The sequence below is a fragment of the Daktulosphaira vitifoliae genome, unplaced genomic scaffold (genome assembly GCF_025091365.1).
Source record: "Daktulosphaira vitifoliae isolate Bord-2020 unplaced genomic scaffold, ASM2509136v1 Scaffold_1, whole genome shotgun sequence".
Lineage (NCBI taxonomy): Eukaryota > Metazoa > Arthropoda > Insecta > Hemiptera > Phylloxeridae > Daktulosphaira > Daktulosphaira vitifoliae.
This window is the reverse complement of record NW_026099572.1, coordinates 21,989,760-22,016,152: the sequence shown is the minus strand read 5'-3', so window position 1 is coordinate 22,016,152 and position 26,393 is coordinate 21,989,760. Positions and strand designations below refer to the sequence as shown.

Sequence of the window (26,393 nt, the reverse complement as noted above, 5' to 3'; positions counted from 1 at the left end):
TTTTTTTTTTTTTTTGCAAGAGTGCAATACTCTTGTAGTTTTATTCTTGTTGTTGCAAGATTCTTGCATTTTGAGTCTCGGTCTTGGTCTTGTTCTTGTTCTTTGTCTTGCTAAAAAAGTCTTGGTCTTGTTCTTGTCAATTGAGTACAGTCTTGGTCTCGTAGAAATGCAAGACCAAGCCAAGACCGCAAGAACAAGAGTAATTTTGCTCATCACTAGAAATTTTAGTACTAAATTTTTTCTTATAATGTCTTCTAATTCATTCTTATTATTATTTTTTTTAAATTTTACTATATTTTATTTACAAATTATAATTATAGACTGTATATTATAATAATGTATTATTTATTGATGTTTATAATAATTATTTTAACATCTTAACAATTTACGTAAATTTTTAAAAATATTTTTCTTGATAATTTAAAAAAATATTAATTATTAAGTTCGAATTGTAGACGAAAAGTCTAACCGTTATTCAAAAAGTAAAATAACATAAAATATTTACTAGACCAAAAGTTTTCTTCGCTTCACTCTCTTAGAAACTGTTAGAGGCATTGGAGCAATCTGGGCAGCGTTTGGGGATTATAACCCTCCCTGGAATCATAGAAATTTTTGAGTTATAGTCGTGTATCACTTTTTGTTTTNTTTTATAAAAATATAATATATTTTTCTTTTCAGAAGTTAATAGTTTACTATGTTCTATAATTTTAAATAAAAAAAAAATTATAGTTTTAAAGATATTGCGTGAGGCATAGTTGATCAAACGTCTTATTATATAGGGTGATTTGTCAAATTGTGTGTAAATTACACATGATAATAATATAATACTCTGTATAATAATTATAATATAATATAGTTATTGAGTATACCAAGATTATGTTTTAAGCCGTTACTTATTTTCTATAATGATGAATGAAATTACTAGAGAAATACAAGGAGAGGTGCCGTGGTGCATGTTGTTCGCTGACGATATAGGAAAAAAGATTTATTTAAAATCCATTCAAATAAACATAAATTTAAAATCTTTACTTTCTTCGCATCACTCTCTTAGAAACTGTTAGAGGCATTGGAGCAATCTGGGCAGCGTTTGGGGATTATAACCCTCCCTGGAATCATAGAAATTTTTGAGTTATAGTCGTGTATCACTTTTTGTTTTGCTTCTCAAGTTTTTTTAGATACCTTTTCTTAAAAATAGTTATACTCTAACCCTTCTCTCCATGAAAATGCCTAGGGATTTAAGGAGTAAGTGCAATGTGTCTGAATTAGGCGTGTACCTATGAATTTTTATAGTACTACCAATAATTAGAACGAACATTATTTAAATTATTTACATCTTCTTTTTCTTGACCAATAACAACATTAACAATAGCTTTGAGTATATATTCTTGCGGGCTGGCAGGTTCTAAATCTTTGATTAATTCATAAGCTTCTTCGTTATTCCCTTGTTTTAAATTATGAATAACTAAATTGAGTCTTGCTTCAGGTAAAATGTCTACAAGAGGTGGCAATACTTGTAATGCTCCTTCTCCATTTCGAAAAACAACCATATTATGTTTAATTAAATCTTCACAAAATTTAAAAGTTGAAGAACGCTTGGCCTATAATTTGTTACGTAGAAAATTATTGTCTTTAAAGATAACGGTAAAATGATATTTACTAGGCATATTTGGTAAAAAGTTTTAAAGATATAAGCGTATATTCAGTCAAAAACTTGAGGGTTTTAAAATTATCAATTTCATATTGACTCGTGGGGGGAAGTTCACGACGATATTTGGTTATGGTACTATCATACGATCCTAGTTTTGTGTTACATTTAAATTTGTATGTACGCCTTTGTTTAAAAAAGTCTTAAACAAAATAAAAATAGATAAGATTAAAATATTTAAATACTACCATGAAAATAGTATAGAAGAAAATTACTAAATTATAATAAGATAATAATTAGACAATCATTCCTATATCTTTCTTTAATCAAGTTAAGTAATATTTTAATATTGAAGATCTTTTTATATCAAACCAACGCATTTAAATTTTACACGTTCGGTTATCGAACTATCTAACTAAATAAGGATAACTAAGTTATTCTTATTCAATGTTAATGGTGCGAGATGAAATCATCTAAAGATGATAACCTTAGAGCTATTTGAGTTTTTTTTATTGTATATATACTTACTATAAGGTTTTTTAACTCTCCTTCTGCTGCCTTTCCATCATAAAGTCTGTACACGTTACAGGCTTTCAGATTTAAAACAATCATTGAATCTGGGTATTTTTTTATATATACATCTAATATTTCTTGAGATACATCATAAAAATCTAATTTGTAGTAGCAAAGGGCCATATACACATTAAGTGCTAACAATTTTCTAAAATTTAAGGTATTATACGACTTATACTTAAGTTTATTAAATAATTAGTTTTACCTATTGTTCATCATTAATTTTTTGTATAAATCTATTGCTTCTTGGTAATGTGATCTTAAATAATGTATAGCAGCTAAAGATAGTTGATCTTCAACAACATCAGCTAGAAGCTCATGAAATTCCATTAGCTTTTTTTCGTCACTTTGTTTGTGAGCCAAATGAAACTGTAGTCGAATTTTCACTTCGGAAAAATCAGATTTTTGTAATACCTTATAAAAAGTTCAAAATAATACAATAAAAATTGAAAAACAAGTAAAATGTAGCTGGTTAAAAAGAGTACTCACCTCATCAGCTTCTGGGTACATGCCTAAGTAAAAATAACAACATGATAAATTGGCTAATATTTGTTTTGTTTTTATTTGTTCACTAAGTTTTTTATAAATAAACATAGCATTTTTGTAATCGCCTAAATGAAAGTAACAATATGCAATCCATTGTTCTAGTTCTATATCATCCTTATTTTTTTCTAAATCAAACTAATATAAAAAAAATAAATATTTCGATTTTGGATAAATCAAAGTGATTAAAATGATTAAATTATTCAAGGAAGAGGGTTAATGGAGTTCGCCTTATGGTATTCATCATAGGGCGCAAGATACAATGGAAGCCACTTTAAAAACGTATTTACAAAATTATTGTAAGAGTTTTCAGTTAAATTTTTAATAAAAGAAAAAGTTTGAATTACATTTTTTATAAAATATTATAGTAAGATAAGTATTATCTGAAATACTCTGTTTCAGTAAAATTTTAAAATACGGTAGAGCAAATATAAATTTATTTTTCTTGCTAAAAATTATGTTTACTTTTAAAATTGTCAAAGCTCCTGTATAATCCCTTTTTTGTATTAAATCTTTGAACGATATTTTATGATTTGGATTGAAGTTTGTCTTTATTTGTTGTTGTTCAACTGCTGGTTTTACTCGTGATAACAACTAAATGAAAAATTTATATTTGTTTCGTAGATGCATATAAATTTATTATTAATATTATAGTTGTGAATAAACTTACCATAATAAGTTCAAAATTAAGTTAATGATATTTTAATAATTTAATAATGCACAAATATTTTTTTGTTTATTTGTTATGATTTAACAAGCATGGTATCTATAGTAACAATATGGGATTTTTTAGGGTCGGTTTAAAGTACGGCTAACAAACTATGAGAGGGTGCATATTGCTCATTCTTTAAATTGGCCCTGGATTCAAGTAAGCTGTATTTCTTTGTTCGTATAAAGGTAGAAACGAGAAAGAAAGTTTGAAGAATCACTGTACTATTATATGCTACCAATTTGGACTTATGGTATACAACTGTGGGGTTGTACTAGTAAGTTTAATATTGATGTTATTCAACGATGCCAAAATGTTGCATTCCGTACGATCATTTCAGCTTATCGGTACGATAGAAATGACATAATACAACGTGATATGAATTTGCCTATAGTATCAGAAGAAAGAAAGAGATTTGTAAGCAAACACTAGGTTAGATCAACAAACCATAGTAACACAACAGTCATTCAAGTTTTGGACAACTTCAAAGACATCAAACGCATTAAGCGTCATAATTCATATGATTTAGTTTAAAAAATTAGTTTTTAAATTAGGTAAAGGAGCCACCTCATTGAAGGCGTCACTCTACATATGTGTATTCATTATTAATTGTTAGAAAACTATGTTTCATGTACAATTATTGTATAATATATTTATAAAGATAATTTTATCGTTTAAATAATAAAGCCATTTGGTAGTTTGTAATATATATATATATATATATGCTATAAAACAGTGATATACCCTGAATATTTACACGGGAAAATCCTAAAATAAAAAAAACATTTTCAGTCACTTTTATCTCGGTGATTTATAAACTTAGATATAAATCTATCTTGAATGAAGTAATAAATTTATATAGATTTTAAACGAATGATTAATTATTTAATGTATCTATTACGTATATTTTAGTAGAGTAAAATATTTTTTCCGCATTAAATATGATTCGAACGGTTGATAAGTGATGTATTTAGGGGCTAAATATAGGACATAAGATTTTTTCAAAGTAATGTTTGAATTTTTCGTTGCCTCTTATTAAAATGTTTCTTGATAATTTTTTTTTTTTATCATCAATATATTGGTAATGCAGAGAAAAATTTTTGTTGATCAAAAAATATGTTGTGAGAGATGGCAAATTTTTGGGTATATTTCTGTTTGGTAGTTATCTGGGATAGCAATAAATGCCAACTTGATAATGGTAATTAAATATTGAAAAGAATCTAGATTTGTTATAAGTCGATAGATTCAAAGTTTTATGACTTATTTTTTAATTTATATTACAATAAAAAATTATAGTGGGATTTTTTACTATAGTACAGTCAACGAGTATTTTATAGCGTGATACCAGACGTAAGTCATGATTTTATTGTAATTATACTAATTATATCTTATTCAATACTAAATTTTAATGATTCTATGACTATAATATATATGTTTAAAATATGTAAAATAATTTGCATTAATACTTAAATAATATTCAGTAGTTTTTGACATTGACCTTGGAATTTAATGTAAGTATACATTAAAAAGACACGTTCAACTATAACCATAACCTCAAACTTCAGGACATGTTATCAACTTCCGGCGGATAAGAATTTTTATCGATGATTATAGTGTACCACTTTTGATATACAATTTTATAAGTGATTTTGATGTCTTCTTCTTTGGAACTTTTACATTGCGAAGTATTTATTATGGTCAGGGCGCTGACCTTAATATGAATGTTTTTTCAATTCAATTAAGTTGTGTTTTAAGGAATAAAATATTTTTGTTATAAAAAATGTATTATTCGTGAGAAAAGTTACCAATTTTTGTTTGTTTGTCAATTAATTATATAATTTAAATTTATCTTTTAATAAAAATTTATTTTTGTATTCCGATTAAATAACAATGGCTGAATGCAGTGAAATCAATTTAACCAATCAAGAGTTACAAATGTTGTCAGATTTAGATAGGTATGTACATAATATTATAAGCTTGTTAAAAAAGTTGCTATAATGAAAAAGTTCAAATTATTTTATTAAATTGAATGAACAATATTTGGAAAAGCGTTTTGTCTTTTGTGTGCAATGATAATTCCTTGCTAACTTATATAGGTTTTCCAATTTTGAAACAATTGTAGTTGTAAAGACACTGAATATACATAATATATAATTAATTTATATATAATGTATAATAATTTATTTGTGTAATAACATTATTACTATAACAGTAATTATAAAATAGAAATAAAACGTTTATATTTTTTGTAACACTAAGCTTTTTTTTTAGTCGAATGTATGGTTTTTTGAAATTAAATGATCCAAAAGAAGAAAAGAAAAAAACTCTTGTTCTCAAAGTATGTTTATAATTTTTAATAAATGTAATAGAATCTAGTTAATAACATAAATGTTGCCTAAAAATAAACTTTGTTTTAATTTTATTAAAACAAAGTTAACATTAAATATCACAAGTATTAATGTTGTAAAATTATTTTGATTTGATTTTACATTAATAATAATTATTTTATGTCACAAAATTTTTATATTTTGATTGAAATATAAACAAAATCATTTTTCCAAACCTGATAGATTTAGGTAATTATAGTTGTTAATATTTTAGTTACATTGGTAAAAAATAAAAGTTTTATCATGTTCATTAATGTACTTAAAAGGGTTTTGAGGTTCGCATCTCTTCGATGGAAAAGTAAATAAATGTATAATAATAGATAAAATATAGAATTGATAATTTTATAGAAAATTTATTTTATTATCTTTATAAAAAAAATAAAATCTAGTGTTATTTGGATTAAGTATAATGAGTAACCTGTAGGGATGAGCTAATATGCATAATAATATTAAATAATGACCGGAATATGCTATGTCAGATTTTTTGGTATTTGGTTTTCTTTAATATGATGTTTTTACTGATATTAAAAAATAATTGTATGAAAATTCAATAATCAGGATGGATTTATTATCAATCTTACTAATAATATAATATTATCATAGATAGCCTTTACTAATAGTGTAGTATTTTGTGAATAACATTATGTTTTTTGATGTCTTAGATCTCACTGAAAACACTTTTCATTCAGTCATCATTTTGTTAAATTTTTTTTTGAGTAATGATTGTCTTATTAGACTAAATTTAAAGTATATTTTTTATTTATTATTAATAAAAAAAATAATAAAAGAAAAAAAAATGTTTTTTTAATTTTAAATTAGCTATTTTTTATCCCTTTTCTTTTAAAATATTTTATATGGGTTGATAATTATTTTAGGACAAATATATATTGTTACAAGTGTTTTAATACATAGAGTAAGTAAGGAACACAGACAGGGTATAAGTACATTAGTAAGAGCTAAATCCACCTTCATTACATACTTTCTAACTACAAAACGCTTGTAATTCTTTTGGTAAATTGTTATCAACTATTAAAATATTAATTGTTAAAAATGACTTTTAAAATTTAAATATAATAAAAGCATATTTTTTTTATAAATAATAAAAAATAAACAAATATTCTTTTAATATAATTTAAGGCAATTATTATTTTTAAAAAATGTTTAATAAAATGCTATTGAATCAAATGTTATAAAAGTTGTTAGTTTAAGTTTAAGATACTATTTATATAATAATTTATATATATATAATACTTTATCACCATAATTGGACTTTTCTTATTTATATGTTTATACATTTTCTATTAATTTATAAATTTCTTAATAATTTAAATGTGTTTAAGTTTTCAAGAATTGTTATATTATTTAGAATGTTTACAGATATATCCATTTCTTCATGACACACAAAAAAACTATATGGTAAACTAATACCTTGTTATCAAAACTCAAAATTAGTTTTATAACATGTAACCATTGTTTATAAATTGTACTATTTATAATTAATGATATAACATGTGAAAAATTATAATAATTTTTATTTTAAATAAATCACAAATTATGCAAAACTAGTATTATGCTAATATTAAATTAATAATAATACCATATAATTAAAAATATTGGTAACACAATAAATTAGGTATAATTATTTTTATTTCATTGATATCAACATTATTATTAATACATTTTGGTTACTTTTTTTTAATTAATGTTAAAAAATATGGCCTAAATGGTTAGAATAAATATAAGTTACATTTGAAATTAAAAAGTACATTCTATTAGTCAGTATATTGCAGTATATTTATATAATATATTTTTGTTTTATAGGCAATCAAATATCTTGAGAGAATGTTAATGCAGATGCATAAAGAAAAAACAGAAGATGAGGCTATAAAAGCTATCAATATTGATTCTAAGACATATTGCAAGTTGGGTCATTTTCATCTTTTACTGGAAAATTATTCCAAAGGTAAAATATTATTTGTATAATTTATTAGTAAGTTTAATTTTACTAGAAAATTTTCCTTTTTAAAATAACTCAGTTTTAGTCCACATTATTTTTATCACATTTAGTGAAGCTTGACGATTAAAGCAAAATTTTTATTTATGGAACTTAATTTAGTGTAAATACTGTTTAATAATTTACAAATCATGTCACCATATTTGTTTAAAAGATTCCATATTTATTATCTGCTATTTAGTTGCCTAATGACTCAATGTATATACAGAAAGTCAAGTAAATATTTGGACATCAAAATAATAATAAATAGTAATTAAATATTATTATTAATAATAAAAAAAAAAAAAAAAAAAATTTCCTCTCAATTTGCCATTATCTTAGATGTCTTTAAATATGGTTTAATCACTTATTCAAATGCTGTTGACCATACTTAAAGATCTGTAAAATAATGGCAATTTGAGAGGCAAAGTATTTTTTTCTAGAAAATGTCTAAATATTTATTTGACATAATGTAGTAGATTTTTATCCATAGTTTTATGTTCAATTTTTCATTATTTTTTTAAGTTAATGTTATAATATAATAATTAAAAATAAAACAATAAAGATAACTAGATGTCAACTAATATGAAATCTCTAATAATTAATAGTTATTTTTACAATTTATTTTCAACTCTGATTAACATTTCATTTATTTAAAAAAAATTCATAAAACTGTTAAGCCCATATTTATTTTATAGCTTCACTAAAAAAAAAAAAAAAAATTGATAGTTAGATTTTATATACTAGTTTTAAAATTAATCTAATAAATCATTAGAGATTATTGTTCACTTATTACATTTCTTAAATGTGTATTTTAATATTATTCTGTATACTATTTTTAGTTACATTACAAAGTTTAAAATAGTAATCAACATTTTTATTTATAATATAAATCTAATAGTTTATATAATTATAAAATAATATAGTTAAAATTTTTATTATCATTATTTGTTTAGCAATGTCTGCGTATCACAAATACTATAATAATGCAGAAAATAACCATTGGAAAGATACAAATTTTTTGTATGGATTGGGCCTTGTATACTTTCATTACAATTCATATCAATGGTAAATTTGAGTTCTATTAATTTTATTGGGTGTTGGGAAAATTAATAATATGTTTAAAAAAAATTAAATTAGATGTAAAAATTAAGTTAAATCACAAAACTATGTTATTTGAAGATTTAAAAAACCTTTTTAAATAAAAAAAAAGTAAAATAATTAATTAGCTAAGTAATTAGCTAATAGAAATTTATTTAGGCGTTTACCCTTAATTGATGTTCTACATTATTTTATCATTAAAAAATAAAAAAATAATTGTAAAATTACATTATAATATAATGATAAGTAAGCTAAATATTTTATAGCCAATTAAAAAAAATTTGTAGATTTTATTGAACTACCCTAAAGATATATTTTTATACGAAATGATTATTTTCTTTTTTGCTTAATAAAATTATTCCTATTTAAAGGTGTCAAAAATACATAGTGTGTATTTGAGACAATTTTACGACGTAGGTTTGTTAGGCTTAAGATATAAAGTGTATTAAGGATATTGGTAAAAGTCAATTTTTTCATTTGTGATTTTTTAAATTGATTTAATCGGTTAAAGGTGTCAAGGTAGCGAAGTGTAAGTGAAAATTTGAGAATTTAAGATAATTTTTTTTTACAGTAGTTTGATTAGGGACTAGGTTTTTATACTTTCAATAAGCTGTATAAATTTCATTAAAAACGATCAAATGGTTTTTGAATCACAGTGGTCACTGATCACTGAGAGGGTTCCAATAAATATAGGTATAACTTGGTTATATTAAATAATGTTGGACATAATATAATACCTTTGTATAATTTGTTGAATAAATTTAATTAAACTACTGAAAACAAAAAAAATTAAAATATTTATTTTTCTACCCCTTAATAGTTCATTACAATTTTTTTGTTTGTTAACCATCAATTAACGATAAATTAAAAAAGGAAACTTAAATTAAAAATCTATAAATTTAAAAAAAACAATTGTCCACAGACGGGGCTAATTTGTTTTTGCCACAGTTCAAAATTTTTCTATACCTGTTAAATTTTGAAGATACTTTAAAAAATTTCTCGATTTAATGTACCATAACCAACCGTTGAAATAGTTAAAATATTTAATTTCAGTATAGAATGTTTTATTATAATTTTATTTTAGATTTTCTTCTATTAAGTAAAATTAATAAATAAATAATAAATTTTATTTCAATTATGCACTTATATCAATTTTTGTAAAAAAATTGTTTTAAATCTTGCATTCTAATTATTTCTTATAAGAAATTTAATTTAGTAATTTCCCTCATTATTATATTTAAATAAAAAATATTATTTTCTGGTTTTATTTTTTACGATTTATTACATTTTTATTTCCAAGAAGACATCATTTTTTTGTATATCATAAATTAGGTTATCTACAATTTAAGATCAAATAGTAATAGAATTAAATTATTTATTCTATTGTTTTCGCCTATGTAGTTTACTTATTGTGCCAGTATTAAAAATATAATATTTTCTACTCATGGCACTAACCCAAAATTAAAAATGTTACCCTTTACAGAGTTTAAATAAATTCAGAATAATATTTCACTTTAATGTTATAAATAAGCATTTGTCTAAAAATTTTGGCTTCAACTTAATTTTTTGATTGTATTTTGTGAAACTTGATATTGTGATCCTAAACTTAAATTATCTTCACTTTTTTAAGGTTTTCATTAAAAGGTTTTTATTAATGATAAATTTTATCGCAGTTTTAGATTTTTTTTTAGTAATGTTTAAATTAAGTTTAAGTTTACACGATTACACGTTTTTCAAAGTATGTCCTTAAAAATTATTTTCTTAAATTTAGAAAAAAAAATTATCTATTACTGAGACATAAGATTGGGTAAAGGATTCTAATGTACAAACATAACGAAATATGTTGAATAGAAACTAGTTTTGACCCTTGAAGGATAAATAATAAAAAGGGACCGAATGAGAGAACCTTGAAATTATTTACCTGTTTTTGTTAACAACATAATCGTTCAGCACTTATTTTAAAATTGCTGGTTACTACGAGATCAAAAATATAGAATTTTAATATTATTTGTATGATCTAGCAAACTTGTGAGTAATATAAGTAAGAGTAACAGTATTAAGTTTAATTTTTAACTCGACGAGTAAGTACGAGCAGTTGACTAGATAATTTTTGATTGATGAGTGGTTAAATAACTGTGAAATGAGGTAATCTTTATAGGAAAAAAGGATAGTCAAGCGGATATACCGTCATCACCGGACATAGATTTGGTAACCACTGAAGTGTCTCACTCATCGACTGCTGCCGAGGTTAGCGTCCCACAGGTCAATGTTTAGAGCCGCTGTGGCCGCTTGCCACTACATCGTAGTTTTTACGTTCATGGGCCATGTAGTAGGGATGCGCGTGGACGTCGCCGCCGTCGTTTCCCTCTCACCCTCTTGTCATCGGTTCTTTAACCCCAGCCCATCCCTACCCTATACTATTTTGTGGCGGCCACTGCCTTATTGAAAGACCCTCTTTTACTATAATAGCGGCAACTGCGAGTTGTGACGACAATGTACTATACATTCTACACTGCCACAGCAGCGCAACCTGCAACTGTACATTAGTTATTTCATTCGGATTTTTGTGTGTGTTTTATTATTATTTGTTTTTCCGTGTTCAGTTATCGTAATTTCTATTAGTGTTCATTGATTATATTTAAAAATAATCGAAATCTATTTGTGTTCATTTTGTTTATTGTGTTATTAAAAAATACCGTAATCGTAGTGTGCCACCGCATAGTGTTCATAATAATTTTTGCTGTGTTCGTCGATGTTATCTCATCAGGTAAACTATGACACACATCTGCACTCGGTAGTTTCCTGTGTCCTCTCTCCTACTCGTCTGCTCTTCATCATTTAGCTTGCGGTGCATCGTCTTGTGAATGCAATTGTATAATATCACGTCATTCTTTAATAGTTTAGATCTAGTGGCTGTCTCTCAATCACGAATAATCGCTAATAGTACGCACACGTTGATGTGATTACTGTTGCATTTAAGTATTGACTTCAATGCAATTATCAATATATTGTTTATTTTTTGTTTTATCGAATTATTATTTTATTATATATCTACTATTTTTTGTTATTAATAAATTTACAAACTATTGATACCTACTACACAATATTATTTGAACTTTAGTATACCAATACTTCTCATTTTTTTTTTAGTAAATAACTAAAAAAAGTAATGAATATGTAGTAACTTATTTATTTACTTAAATTTTTCTATTTTAGATGTTATTTCTATAGTGTTTTTAATTTATAATTAAGTTTTAGGGGGCAAGTTGAAAACATTGTGATGGTGTTAGTCTTTGTATCTCACCATTTTGTGAGCAATTGTCATATACCCTCAAAAACTTGTTGCACTATTTCTACCTATTGAATTTATTAAAATTAATATTAAAAAAAAAGATAGTTTATTTTAAAATACTTTGTATTGGAAGCTATAAAACCAAAAAATAGTCAAAGTTTTATGTAATTTTATTAAAATATATGGTTTGAAAACCTCATCTCAATTTTGAGACTAGTGACTGTATAAAACAGATAGAAAAAATGCAATTATTTTTTCATAAGTTAATAAAAAGGTCTAAGTGTTAAATTTTGTGTATGTTCATAATATCATAAATATTTCTTGGTTAATATTATAAACTGATAAATGTAATATAGCACAAGAACTCTCCTGCCTTAAAATTTTAATTAATTGGGAGGATATAAATCATTTATAAATAATTAAAACAACTATTATTTATCTATTGTTTTATCATTATCTATCTAGTGGTTTTTTTTAATTTTTGATTGTATCATATTTTTTCTGTTTATAGAACAGTTGGCTAATGTTTTAGTTAATTTTTGAGAATATTAAACAATTCCTTGTAACTTTTTGTTGATTGTATTTTACCTTAATTCATACAATAAAATTATATTGCTTTAGGGCCAAAAATTTTTTTCAAAAATTACTCTACATTGATCCAAATTTTCAACGAGCCAATGAAGTACATCTTAGATTGGGTTTGATGTACAAAGTGTTTAATGAATGGGAAACGGCTTTAAAACATCTTAAAAATGCATATTCAGATGTCAGTCTCAGTACATTTAGTAAATTAGAGAGTATGTATTTCATGTAACTGTAATAAACAATATATTTTAATATATAAAATATTTTATTGTAGTCAGTTTTCATATAGCCCATTTATATGAAGTGCAGGGTAAATATAAATTGGCTAAAGATCAGTATGAACAGCTTTTAAATGATCCAAAAACTACTGTTTATTTACGTGCTGATATTTGTAGACAATTAGGTAAGCATGTTAATGAAAGTTTTAAATTTGAAATATTTATTTTTCCAATATTTTAATTGATTAAATAATTATAATCAATTTTTAGGATGGATGTACCACAGTTGTGAATGTTTAGGAGAAAAAAATCACCGTGAAACAGTTGCTATTCAATATCTACAGAAATCAATTGAAGCAGACAATAAATCAGGACAATCACTTTATTTGCTTGGTCGCTGTTACGCTAGTGTTGGAAAAGTTCACGACGCATTTATTGCGTATCGTAATTCTGTAGAAAAATCAGAAGGAAATGCAGACACATGGTGTTCAATCGGGTATATATATATATATATTTATAATGAGCTTTGAATTTCATTAATTAGTAGTCATCTGTCATCCATGACTACTAATTAATAATAATATAAATAATAATTTATTGTATTTTATTTTTCTTTCATTTTATTTTATAAATAAATTTATAGTTGCTATAATAATGACAATGTCGTATATCTAAAATTTTTCAAAAAATGACATTTTTACATCATAATTTTCTTTATACCCTTATTTATAATATTATTTATTGAAGTTTTTATCTAATATAATTTTTTTTTCGAATTGATGAAAGCAAAACCAAAAAAATTAGAGTTACTAATTACTAAAAATTAGTAAATAATATTTGGTTTCTTAAAATTCATTATAATTATCTAATTTTATGAATTAAATTGTATAGTATTAAAATATTATTATCCTTCAAGATATTTACCTTTCAATAAAAATGTAATTTATATTTAACAAAAAAGTAAGAATTAAAGTAATCAGTAAAAGTTCTAATAAAGTAATAGTAATTTTTCCTTAAAATTTTGTAACATAAACCTAAAGTATTTTAGTTGAATATGATAGCTTAAAAAATTCTTTATTCTTATAAACCAGTTCCTAAAAGAAGACTGTGTACCTAATTTCTAGTAAATACAGAGTACTAGAAACATTAATTAATTCATATCTATAATATCATAATATTGGCCTGTTAAGCTATTTTTTAATAGAATCATATTAATTAATTTTAGGGTTCTATACCAACAGCAAAACCAGCCCATGGATGCATTGCAAGCATATATATGTGCAGTACAATTAGATAAAGGACATAGTGCAGCTTGGACTAATCTTGGTAATTTATATTATTTATATTTTTGCTTTATTTATTATTCATTATTTTTAATTTTATAGGCATTTTGTATGAAAGTTGTAATCAGCCTAAAGATGCACTTGCATGTTATGTGAATGCAACAAAAGGTGGTAATGTTACAAATGATTCATTGATGAAAACTTCGATAAGTGTCCCAGCATCAAATATGAATCCTAATCTTGGTCAACGTATAAAGTTTTTACAAACCCATTTATGTAATGCGCCGATGCCTAGTATTACTAGCAAGTTAGTGTTAAGTTGAATAACTAGAATATGAGGGTCTCAGAAGTCAAGTTGATTAACTTCACTTTTTTTTTAAATAATTTTCTTTCAAATAATGGCAAATTTATGGAGAGGGTAGCAAAACAAATAACCACAAAATAATTAAATAATAACTACAGATAATTTTTATCTGCAACCCTAATATCTGATTTTTGATTGCAAGTATTATTTAAACTACTATGGTTAAACTGTTCTGTTTATGGTAAATCATAAATCCTGACCATGCTATAATATTTTTACTAACCCATTGATAACTTAAATCTCATGTATACAAAAAATCAATTTAATAAATCATGTTTTAATGGATGTGATAAATATGATGTTACCTTCTATATTTTTATAAATTGTTGCTGGAAACTAAAAATTGTATTCAATTTTTTAAATTTTATTTGCTATAAAATAACTCTTGTGGACATACCAAGTTTGTACATTATTAAAAAAGAAAGTTAGTAGTAGTGTTGACTATATTAATAAAAAGTAAATAATTTATATTATTTTATTTTGCTATTACTTTTTAATTATTTTAAATAAAACCAATTTATATTTAAAATATGAATGTAAAAAAAAAACTGTTATTCAATTTTATTGTTCAAATTTTTTAGTGTTCATTAAAATATGTTTCATATTTAACCATAAATTGAATGTTGCTCCCCATAATGTAATCACTTTCTAATCTATTTATAGTATTATTAACATATTTTGAATAATAATAATAAACACAGTTGGATTAAAAAAAAAGAATACTATTGAAAGAAAGTGCTTTGAAAAAATGTAAAGTTGAACGGCTTGATTCGCCTCATATCTTAATAAATTACGGCTTTTTATTTTTAAAGTTAATCAATTAGAATTAAATGTCAGTTTATGATTCTTTATTAATATTATTATGAAATTTTTATTATTAGACGGCGTCAATTACCATCTATTGAGGAGGCTTGGAATTTACCAATTTCAGCTGAAATGTCATCAAGACAGCAACAGCAACAACAGCAACAACAACAACAACAACAAAAGACTGCACAGCCACCACCATATAATTCAAACAAACCAGATACTCAAGTTGAAAGTATCACTAAAAAAATTAAAGTAAAGTTTTAAAAATCGGTTCTAAGTAAATATTTTTATTAAATAATTATTCAACTTTAGGTTGAACCACGATTAGCTTCTGGTGAAAGCTTACAGTCTTTGCCATCATATTATCTTAGTAGTCAACAAATTCAAGTTATGAACGTTCTCCAGCAAAATTCAAATAATTTATCAAGTCAACAACAAGTAATTTCTTTAATACTTAAAACTTAAATTATTATTAAGTTTATATTATACATAGTATACATTAAGTTTTAACTATATGTTTAATTTTAATTAATACAGGCAATGCTTCAACAATTACAAAATAATTATCGAATGATGCAACAGCATCAACAACAAATGCAATTAAAACAAAAAAGTGGAATAAATCAACCTGAACAGTTGCACAATTCTTCAGTTATTAAACAGTTTCCTGAACAGAGTAGAGGTGATTTAAAATCAACTGAGGATAATATAATTGAAAATACAGCAGAAAATCATGAGCTTGATAGAGAATTGCAGGCTTTATTATCTCAAAAAGAATTAACTACCTCGTTAGCTGAAGATTTGCTCAAACAATTTGGATCATCTGATGAGTTAAACAATATTAAAATGGAATCAAATGAAATAACTGCTCTTACAGCTAAACCAGGTTTTTATTTATACTGTTTAAAAATTTTTTTAGCTTTGATGCAATCTGAGAAGGTAATAATTTTACCATGATGTGTTTTTTTTTGTGTCTGTTGCCACTTTTTCTCAGCTCTCACTGGACCGATTTTCATGAAAAATATGTCAAAAGATTACAAATTCTATCTAGTTGAAGACATTACCCTTAAAAATTGAATAAAATTCCCTTGTTCTCCGTAAATGGGGGAAATTTCCAAAAAAATTTAAATGTTTCAAATTTGTATATTTTATCATTTTTTTCACATCTTTTTCTTAAAACTACCATAACTTTTTTTAAAATTAACAAAACAACTAAATTTTTTTTTATTGAATCCTTAGATATTTCCCTTTTATTCAATATCTTTTTTTGAAAATCTAACACTTAACCTGCTCACAGGGAAGGATTTAAAATAGCATATTTTTTACAAAAACTAACTTTTGAAAATGTTCCGGAAATACTGCATCTTTTAAATGTATATCAAATTAAAGCTTATGTCATGTACTATAAAATGAAAAACATTTTGTCCAGACACCTTATCTTCTACATGTAAATGGCTGCCATAGTTAAAAATTCTATTTTTGTGTTACAATTTTCAATTTTTAATTTTAGCTTCGATGCGAAGCTGAGAAGGTATTGGTTTTACTAAGATGTGTTTTTTTTTTTTTTTGTCTGTTACCACTTTTTCTCAGCTCTCACCGAACCGATTTCTTTCAATGATACGTCAAAAGATCACAAATCGTATCTAGTCGAAGACATTACCCTTAAAAATTGAAAAAAATTCCCTCGTTCCCCGTAAAAGGGGGAAACCTCCAAAAAAATTACAAATTTAAAAATCGCTAATTTTCGAAATTTTTTCAATTTTTTTTACTTAAAAGTGCCATAACTTTTTCAAAAATAAACATATCAATATAATTCTTTTTTATATAGATGCATAATATCATTACCTTTCATTTGGTATATTTTTTTCATAAATTTAACCCTTAACCTGCCCACAAGGGGGGATTTAAAATGACAACTTTTTCACAAAAAATTAATTTTTTTAACTTAAATTTTGAAAATGTTCCGGAAGGTCTGACACTTTTATATATATCTTAAATTAAAGCTAATGTAATATGCTTTATCATGAAAAAAAAAAATTTCGGACTTTATCTTATCTTCATGGTGAAAATGGCTACCGAATGCTATTTTTGTGTGAAAATTTTCGATTTTGTATTTTCCATTTTTAACTTTATTATGCTATAACTTTTTGAAAAATGTATGAATCATTACAATTTTTTTATGAGAAGTAGTATTTATATAGATCTTTCATTCGACATACTGTTTTTTTAAATCGGACCATTTCCCTAAATACAGGGGGGATTCAAAACATAAAAATGCATATAGAAAGTAGAACTTTTTCAACTTAACTTTTGAAAGTGTTCCGGAAGGTCTGACACTTTTATATATATATTAAATTAAAGCTAATGTAATATACTTTATAATGGTAAAAAAAAATTTCGGACTTTATTTTGTCTTCATGGTGAAAATGGCTACCAAATGCTATTTTTGTGTTAAAATACTAGATTTTATTTTTTACATTTTACATCAATACAATTTTTATGAGATAATATTTATATCCCTCTTTTATTCGACATACTTTATCTTAATCAGGATATAAATAAAGAAATAGCAGATCATGTAACTTTTGGAATAATCAACTAATTTTTTAAAACTAAACACTATCTAAAGATTTGCATCGAAGCGTTTTTTATGATAGTGATTTTAATCACTGTCAGATATCATTATACTTGACCCAACTATGCCATGTCACCACTGTGCCACTATGCTGGGTTTTTTATTTAATTTTAAATTGCTAGAACTTTTTGAATAATGTATGTATCAACACAAATTTTTTTTTTCTAAATAAATTATATATACCTCTTTCAATTTTTTAATTCAATTTTTCTTTATAATGACATCTCTTAATTAAAAATTTATGTAGTATTTTGTGAACACAGGTTAAAAACCTGTAAGGATAAAGATATACACATTTAACATACTTTTAATTTAAATTGGACAATTTCCCTTTATACAGATGGCGTTCAAAACTTGAAACATACATATAAAAAGTAGAACTTTTTCAACTTAACTTTTGAAAATGTTCTAGAAATACTGCGTCATTAAACATATATCAAACTAAAGCTTACAAGAAATACTAGTTAAAAAAAAAAATTTGTCCCGACATCTTTTCTTCTATAGGAAAATAACCTTCGAATTTAACAAAAAAAATGTAATTTTTATGTAAAAATCACTGTTTAATTTGAAATAATTGAATACATAAAACTGCCATAACTTTTTGAAAAATTAATAAATTAAAATTTTTTTTTTTTTATATAGAATAAAGTTTATAAAACATAAAAAGTTAAACTATTTAAATTTTTTTGCTTTTTTAAATCAAAAGATTAACTCAGCTTAAATTGCCAATTTTATTAACCGACAAAAGCGATAAACAGTTTCCGAATCGGGAAACATTATTGTCTTTGACAGTTAGGATACCAGGTATGAATCCGCCTGTGACAATTAATATTTTGCATTTTTTTTAAGTTAATTATTATCTCATTTAGATTCATTAACTTCAATAAATATCAAGGATTCCCGTAAATGGGGGAAATTTCCAAAAAATTTACAATTTTTGAAATCGGTAAATTTCGTCATTTTTTCTTAAAATTACTATAACTTTTTCAANAAAATTTCTTATTCCTGTTAATATTATTTTGTGTTTTTTTTTGTGGCTGCAATTTATTTTTACAACCCTCAATTAGCCTACTTTTTTCAACAATATGTCAAATTATTACAATGCTTTTTTATTTGAAGATACTACCCTCAAAAATTGATAAAAATTTTTTTAATTAAATAAAAAGTAGCTTAACCAGCTTTATCCATACAAACAATTAAAATCATTCATTTCTAATATTTTTAATGTATTTATTATCAAATTAAATTTGATATGATAAAAGTATTCAACTGCAATAGTAAATAATTTTACTTTGTGATTTATTAATTTTTTAACTCTAATTGTGTGAGTTACTAATAAGTCTATAATATTCCAAATATTTTAGTAACATGTTGCTATATAAAACACAAATCTAAAAAAAAATTGATTTTTAGTTACACCTGAATTTAAAAATCAATTTTTACAATTATAATCAAATTTTATAATATGCTCAATTGAGTAGATCTTTTTAACAACTGTTAACAAAATTGTAAGTTGAGCTAAAAGTTATGGTAAATTCATTTTTTTTTTTTACTTTCCCTTATAGGACCAAAATATGTAATTTAAAAATACTTAAAATAATTAATTGTACTTTTAGCATATTAAAAATCAAAATCAATAATAATTTGAAAATAATAAATTATAAAAATTATATAATTAAAAAATTTTATATTATACTTTTGAATCTAAAAAGTACTAATCTGAATATAATTAAGGAAATAGAAGTTGATTTTTTAATTATCCACCAATTTCTTAGAATTTAACTATCTACAGATTTGCATTAAAGCGTTTCTTATGGTAGTGATTTTAATCACTGTCAGATTAAATCTATACTGGACCCAACTATGCCGCAACCCCACTTTGCTGGGTTTTTTTGAAATTATTTTTATTTTCATATTTTACTTTTATTTTTAGTTGTTAAAACTTCTTCATATCCAGTGACTAGTAATTCAGAAATATCTGAGCAAGTAATTAGATATCAAGATGCAACTAATATAGAATCAGAATATTCATTAGATTTGTCTGCTGAAGACGTTTTAAATATTGCGAAGTATGATATTTGTATTATTTAAAAATTTTTTTGATAATTTACTTATTTTTTAACTATATAATAAAATTTATAGTTGTAATTTTACCAAAAATTTTAGATGTTACTATAAGTTACTTTTAAAATATTTTTTTATTAATATTATATTATGTTAAATTTCTTACTGTTTTATTACTATTTCTTTTATTTTCTAAATTCATTTTAATATATTATGTGTAGAAAAGAAACTGGAACTGGAATGTGGAATAGAAACATTTTATCTCCAAATGGACCGCCTCCTACACCTCCAGATCCGCCTCCTCAGCAATTGACACGTGAACAATTACTTCCATCTACGCCATCTGTAATGTTAGAAAATAAAAAAGATGCTTTTAGCCCACGTTTGCAGGAATTTTGTTTAAAAAATCCTATTGCAGTTGTTCGGTGTTTAGGAGCTGCTCTTAAATTAGGTAATATTACTAATGAAATTATAATATTCTTATAGATTATTTTATGTCCATTTTAGTTAATTAATGATCATAATATTTGTAGACTTGGGATTATTTTCAACTCGAACTTTAGTAGAAACCAACCCAGATCATTCTGTTGAGGTTCGAACTCAAGTAATGCAAAATAGTGATGATAATTGGGATGTCAAACAAAATAGAAGGGGATGGTCTTGTATTAGTCATAGATCACATACAACTATTGCCAAATATGCTCAATATCAGGCTTCTAGTTTTCATGAATCAATAAGGGTAAATATTTTTATTATTCATTATTATTTCTTTTTATATTACATAAAATGAAACAATAATACAATAAATGCGTATTACACCCATTTTAAATTCAAACAATCTTAGAAATGTATTAAGATAATATTTACTTTAACATTTTCAGTGATGTATAATTCTTGTTTAACTTGAGTATGTTTAATTTAAAATATTGTCTTAGAAACATGAACTTCAATTAAATTTTTTTTCATATTCAAACATAAAATATCAAATCTTTGTTTTTAATACATTAGGTTAAGTTTAAATAATTTAAACAATGGTTCAATCAACTCCATGAAATCCTGTAGTAGTTATTGTCAATGTCAATAGTTGATATTAGCTGGTATAAAGTAAAATTAATAAAAAATTGATCGGAGTTTTTGTTTTTATTCTTACATAATCTTTGTGTTACATGATTCATAAAAGATTAAAATAGAAACAGTTGATATGTTTAAAACAGTTTTCAATTATACTTATATTTTAATAATGATGTTTAAAATTTGTGAAAGTTAAAAAAATAGCATTAAAATTTACATTTTACATTAAAATTGAGCCCTATATAGTTCATTGAACTAATTATAATAATAATCTGTTCATATTAATGAAAAATTGTAGATAATATTCATCATTAATTACACTATTTATCTAGCATATGCCATTTTATTGTTAATTTTTTTTTTTTTAATTGAATATGTATTACTCCCAGGATGAAAAAGAAGGTATTACAAGTGTTCATTCAGTTCCTAATTCTAATTTATCTGATTCTGATTCTAAAGATTCAATGACTATGGAAAAGAAACGAAAAAAAAATATTGTAAGCAATAAACAATATTTTTAAAAGTTACTTAAATTAAATAATTATGTTATTTTATTTATTAATAATTATTTATTTATCAGTACTTACCGGGTGTAAAACCTCCTCCTGGAAGTAAAATGCTCAAATTCGGTACTAATGTTGATTTGTCAGATGAAAAAAAATGGAGGCCACAGTTGCAAGAACTTACCAAATTACCTGCATTTGCACGTGTTATATCTGCTGCTAACATGTTATCACATGTGGGACATTCTATTTTGGGGATGAATACTGTACAATTATACATGAAAGTAAGTTGAATATTTATTAGTACTTCATTTATATTTATTGAGTTTTAAATAGAAGCTAAACAATTTTACGATAATAGTGTTACATTAATGTTAAATGTATGAGAAAATCGAAATAATTATACAGATATTATAAAAGTAAGGAAACAGGTCAGTTTTTACAAATGAGAACATTAGAAACCTTTATTCTTACCAAACACCCTTTATAAAATTGTGTTTTTAAAAATATGAACTATAAAATAAGCCAAGATTAAGTAAATTTTATACTTTTAATTTCTTTCTATGTTAAATTTTGAAGAGTTTAAGAATTTTATTTTTTTAAGTAGTCCCTCAAGATAATAAATGAAAATTAAGCTATTGCCAATGCATATTTATAATTTTCATGTTATCATTCATCTTTCAGTAAGAATATTTTTAATTGAAAAATTGAAATAATTTTTAATATTTGAATAAGATAATTATTGTCAAAAAAAATGTAATATATTAATTTAATTAACTTTATCCTTAAGAATTTGTTAATAAAATTTTTTGAGATATCCTAAAAAATATAATACAGCTATTTTTAAATCAATACAGTAAAGGTAGATCAATTACCAATTTATTTACCCTTTTGATAAATATATATTAACATTGACATAATATTTTTAGTTTATATAATAAGTGTTAATGATAAAATAAATAATAAAATTTTAATAAAAACGTATCTATTAAATAGGTCCCTGGTAGCAGAACTCCTGGTCATCAAGAAAATAATAACTTCTGTTCTATCAATATAAATATTGGACCTGGAGATTGTGAATGGTTTGCAGTACCTGATGATTATTGGGGTGTTGTTAATAATCTTTGTGAAAAGTAAGTATTAATTGAATTTTCTTATTTTGTAGTATATTAGAAGAATCTTTTATTCAATAAGAATTTTTTCATTTTCTTATTTGTTTTGTTATTGAATATTATAAAATAAACTGATTTTATAATTTTTTATTTAGTTAAGTATAAAAAAATTTCGAAAAATCGATTAAAAATTTGTATTACTTACTTTATATTTATTTTATTATTCTTATATTATTCTATTTAAAAATAACTTATATAAATATAAACAAAAAATTAAGTATATATGTATATTTTTTTAGGTATGGTTTAAATTACTTACATGGTTCTTGGTGGCCCTTAATTGAAGATCTACTTGCAGCTAATGTTCCTTTGTACCGATTTTTACAAAGACCTGGTGATATGGTTTGGGTTAACTCAGGTTAAACATTTAATAATATTTTAAAAAAACTTTAATGACCCTGAAAATTATACTCATAATTAATTTTATCAATAATTTCTATGACAGGTTGTGTACATTGGGTACAAGCTGTTGGTTGGTGTAATAATATTGCTTGGAATGTTGGTCCTTTAACAGCAAGACAATATCAACTGGCAATAGAACGTTATGAATGGAATAAGCTTCAAAGTTATAAAAGTATTGTTCCTATGATACATCTAAGTTGGAATTTAGCTCGAAATATTAAAGTATCAGATCCAAGGCTTTATAAACTTATTAAGTATGTAAATAGTTTTATTTGTTAAAATATAAGTCTAATTTATAAATTATACTTTTATTTATAATTTATAATAATTAGGACAGAGAAGTTATATCCATTGTTTTTATATAGCTTTCAATACATAATATTATAGCTCAACAATTGTCTTTTATTTCTATTATTATTTTTGAGGAGTAGTTTGTAAAAATAGTGCAACAATTTGGTGATATTTTATGTGATAATTTTTTGTTTTTCTTTTATTAGAATGTGCTTAATGTGTTCTTTACGACAATGTGGCATTACAATAGAATTTATAAAAACAAAAAAAATTCAAATTCGTTTTCATGGAAGAGGAAAAAATGAAGCTTCACATTACTGTCATGATTGTGATGTAAGTCAATTGAAAACCACCCTCTTTAAAAATTAAAAAAAAAATTAGATTTTTCATAAACAATAATTGGTTAACAGGTCGAAGTTTTCAATATATTATTAATTCGAGAACAAGAAAAGAAACATTGTGTATATTGTGTTGTGTGTGCAAAGAAACAATCTCCTAATTTGGAAGGGTTTGTTTGTTTAGAAGAGTATAAAATGGCTGAACTCATAGATATCTATGATCATTTTATACTTCATACTCAACCTTTACCTTCTGCACCAAGTATTAATAGTTCTGTACCACAAATGACGTAAGTTTCTATGATAAGTCTTACAAAATAGATGTATCCATTTTTATAAAATGTAATTAAACCATTCTTTTTTTTTTAAATATATATATAATTTGTATATAAAATAACAAATAATACTTTAAGTTATTGACAAATATTAAGCAATATTTTGTACCAATTTGTTTGAATATATATTGAGTTTATTTATATCATTTTTATACATAAAAACTTTTTTATAGAACACTAATAAATGTTAAATAAAAAAATTTAGTTACTTTGATTATTGATTTTAATAATAAGATTGAACTATGTTTGAAATTCAAAATAATGCTAGTATCGATTATATTTACTAATATTAAGGCAATTTAAGTTAGCAAAATTTATTCATATTATCAAAATTGTTCATAATTAAATATTTTTTTACATTTATATCAAATGTTGCTATAATTAAATATTTTACTCTGCATTCCTCAAATTTGAGATTAGTTTCACTGAACATTAACTACATATTTTTTTGTTGCAAATACTACACTCAATTTTTTATTAGTAAGTTAAAATTTTTGACTTTTTGAGTGTATTAAAATTTGTTGCCCTAAGACTATAAAGCTAAAACTGAATTTAACTCCTAATACTTATATGTGAAAAATTAATAAATGTTTTTTAAAAATTGTGCAGAAATAAAAAGATATATTGATATTATTTGATATAAATAATTTATAATATTCATCAAATTTCTGTCTCTTCAGATCTCAATTTTTATTTAATTAAATTAAATCATTCTATTTTTATACTAAAAATCAAATTATTGTTAATGTATGTATAAAGCTGGGTTTTTTTTTTATTATATGACTGATTTAAAAATTAATTCATGAGTACAAATTTAATAGTTATATTGAGTATTTTATATTTTAAATGAAATGATCTAAATTAATGTATTTATTTATAAAAAAGTAATACATCCAAGAATATATTTATAAAAAAAGAAAGCAAACATATTTATATTGATGGGATGTTAATCATGTATAGCGGCATTAATAATTTAATGTGTATAAAATGATGTATAAGTATTGAAAAAGCTAAATATTATTTAAAAATGTTTAAAAATTGGTTGAATAGACAAAATGAGGTCCAAATAACAAAACTATTTTAATTATATTTAAATAGCTTATGTACTATATAGTAGAAATAGTAATTTATTTATAAAATTAAGTAATTAATTTAAACATTATTTGAACTATGAACAATTTGATATGCATTGTATTGTATATACTTCTAGCTACATTTGAATAACTGTAATTATTGTCTGTATTTATGTAATATCAAATTTGTTAAACCTCCCTAAAATTAACTTAATCCAATATTAATGTCAATAGTATCAATTATAAGTTTTGTAAATGTTCCATTAAATCAAACATTTTTATGATAAATCATATTCAATAATCATGGAATCATTTTTTCTGGTCAATATTTTTGTTCCTTTTTTAATTTTTACTTGAAATTATACTCTACATTTTTTGTAAACATTAATTTCGTTTTTTGAATTAATTATGACTTATTTAGTGTGTTTATAAATAGTTTATTTATTACTAATTTAGTTCAATTTAACAGATATTAATTTTAATTCAGTTTTAGTTAGCCGACTTATCACTGCCATAATTTTAATGAGTTTTTTCTTGTTACACTTAAGTACTGATTTTAAGTGTAGTTTTTATTTATTTTTTTTTAAACTATATTTAATAATGTGTTCAATAGTCATCATACAATAACATATATAATTTATTAATGAAAGTGTTATTACTCTTTCATTATGAACATATAAGTGATTTAATATTATAAGTTATAATTGTTCTCATTTAGTTCAAATTATGTATTCATTTTATTTTAATAATTACTGCATCTATTACCATAATTTTTAAATCCAATATTTTAAAAATAATATATTTATGTATGTTTAAACTATAATGCTGGTGTTATAATGTAGCTAATTTATTTATGTCATTTTGATGTTTTTGACCAATATTGGTTAATATGTATTCATATATCAATGTATAAAATAGTTGATCTCATAATTATTTTATTTTTCAAATGATAAAATTATATAAATTGTAATGTAATAAATTCTAAATAAATGTATTTACTATAATT

General features: G+C 23.7%; 2 protein-coding genes across 11 annotated transcripts in view; one reads left to right on the top strand and one right to left on the bottom strand.

The window, feature by feature from the left end:
- LOC126896572 (intraflagellar transport protein 56) overlaps positions 1-11,162 on the bottom strand; it is a 20,538-nt gene extending 9,376 nt beyond the window's left edge. For 2 of the 9 annotated variants that reach the window (XM_050669477.1, XM_050669476.1), the window contains exons 1-6: positions 3,432-3,513; positions 3,227-3,355; positions 2,708-2,899; positions 2,424-2,632; positions 2,174-2,366; positions 1,314-1,598 (exon numbers count right to left, since the gene is read on the bottom strand). In XM_050669477.1, coding sequence (XP_050525434.1) covers positions 1,314-1,598; positions 2,174-2,366; positions 2,424-2,632; positions 2,708-2,899; positions 3,227-3,355; positions 3,432-3,434 — 1,011 coding nt within the window. In that variant the 5' untranslated portion in view covers positions 3,435-3,513. Of the gene's footprint in view, positions 1-1,313; positions 1,599-2,173; positions 2,367-2,423; positions 2,633-2,707; positions 2,900-3,226; positions 3,356-3,431; positions 3,514-10,872 lie in introns of those variants that run through there. The other 7 variants (XM_050669478.1, XM_050669479.1, XM_050669484.1 and 4 more) reach the window with 5 other exon arrangements.
- On the top strand, positions 5,034-26,393 carry LOC126896570 (lysine-specific demethylase 6A). 2 transcript variants are annotated; one of them, XM_050669474.1, is made up of 22 exons: positions 5,034-5,425; positions 5,742-5,808; positions 7,679-7,820; positions 8,807-8,918; positions 12,865-13,040; positions 13,103-13,231; positions 13,317-13,542; positions 14,272-14,372; positions 14,432-14,636; positions 15,575-15,755; positions 15,816-15,941; positions 16,041-16,389; positions 20,072-20,207; positions 20,424-20,653; positions 20,736-20,941; positions 21,663-21,770; positions 21,854-22,060; positions 22,773-22,909; positions 23,188-23,306; positions 23,394-23,604; positions 23,848-23,974; positions 24,052-26,393. In XM_050669474.1, the coding sequence occupies exons 1-22, from the start codon at positions 5,361-5,363 to the stop codon at positions 24,271-24,273; spliced, it is 3,582 nt and encodes a 1,193-aa protein (XP_050525431.1). In that variant the 5' UTR covers positions 5,034-5,360; the 3' UTR covers positions 24,274-26,393. The 2 variants fall into 2 exon arrangements, with proteins under 2 accessions (XP_050525431.1, XP_050525432.1); XM_050669475.1 differs by lacking the exons at positions 5,034-5,425; positions 5,742-5,808; positions 7,679-7,820; positions 8,807-8,918 and adding an exon at positions 11,439-11,718.

Coding starts and splice junctions, on each gene's coding strand:
- LOC126896570 (XM_050669474.1), top strand. CDS start 5,361: ATGGCTGAATGCAGTGAAATCAATTTAACCAATCAAGAGTTACAAATG. Junction 15,756..15,815: donor GTATCACTAAAAAAATTAAA/GTAAAGTTTTAA, acceptor ATTCAACTTTAG/GTTGAACCACGATTAGCTTC. Junction 20,654..20,735: donor AGGAGCTGCTCTTAAATTAG/GTAATATTACTA, acceptor TAATATTTGTAG/ACTTGGGATTATTTTCAACT.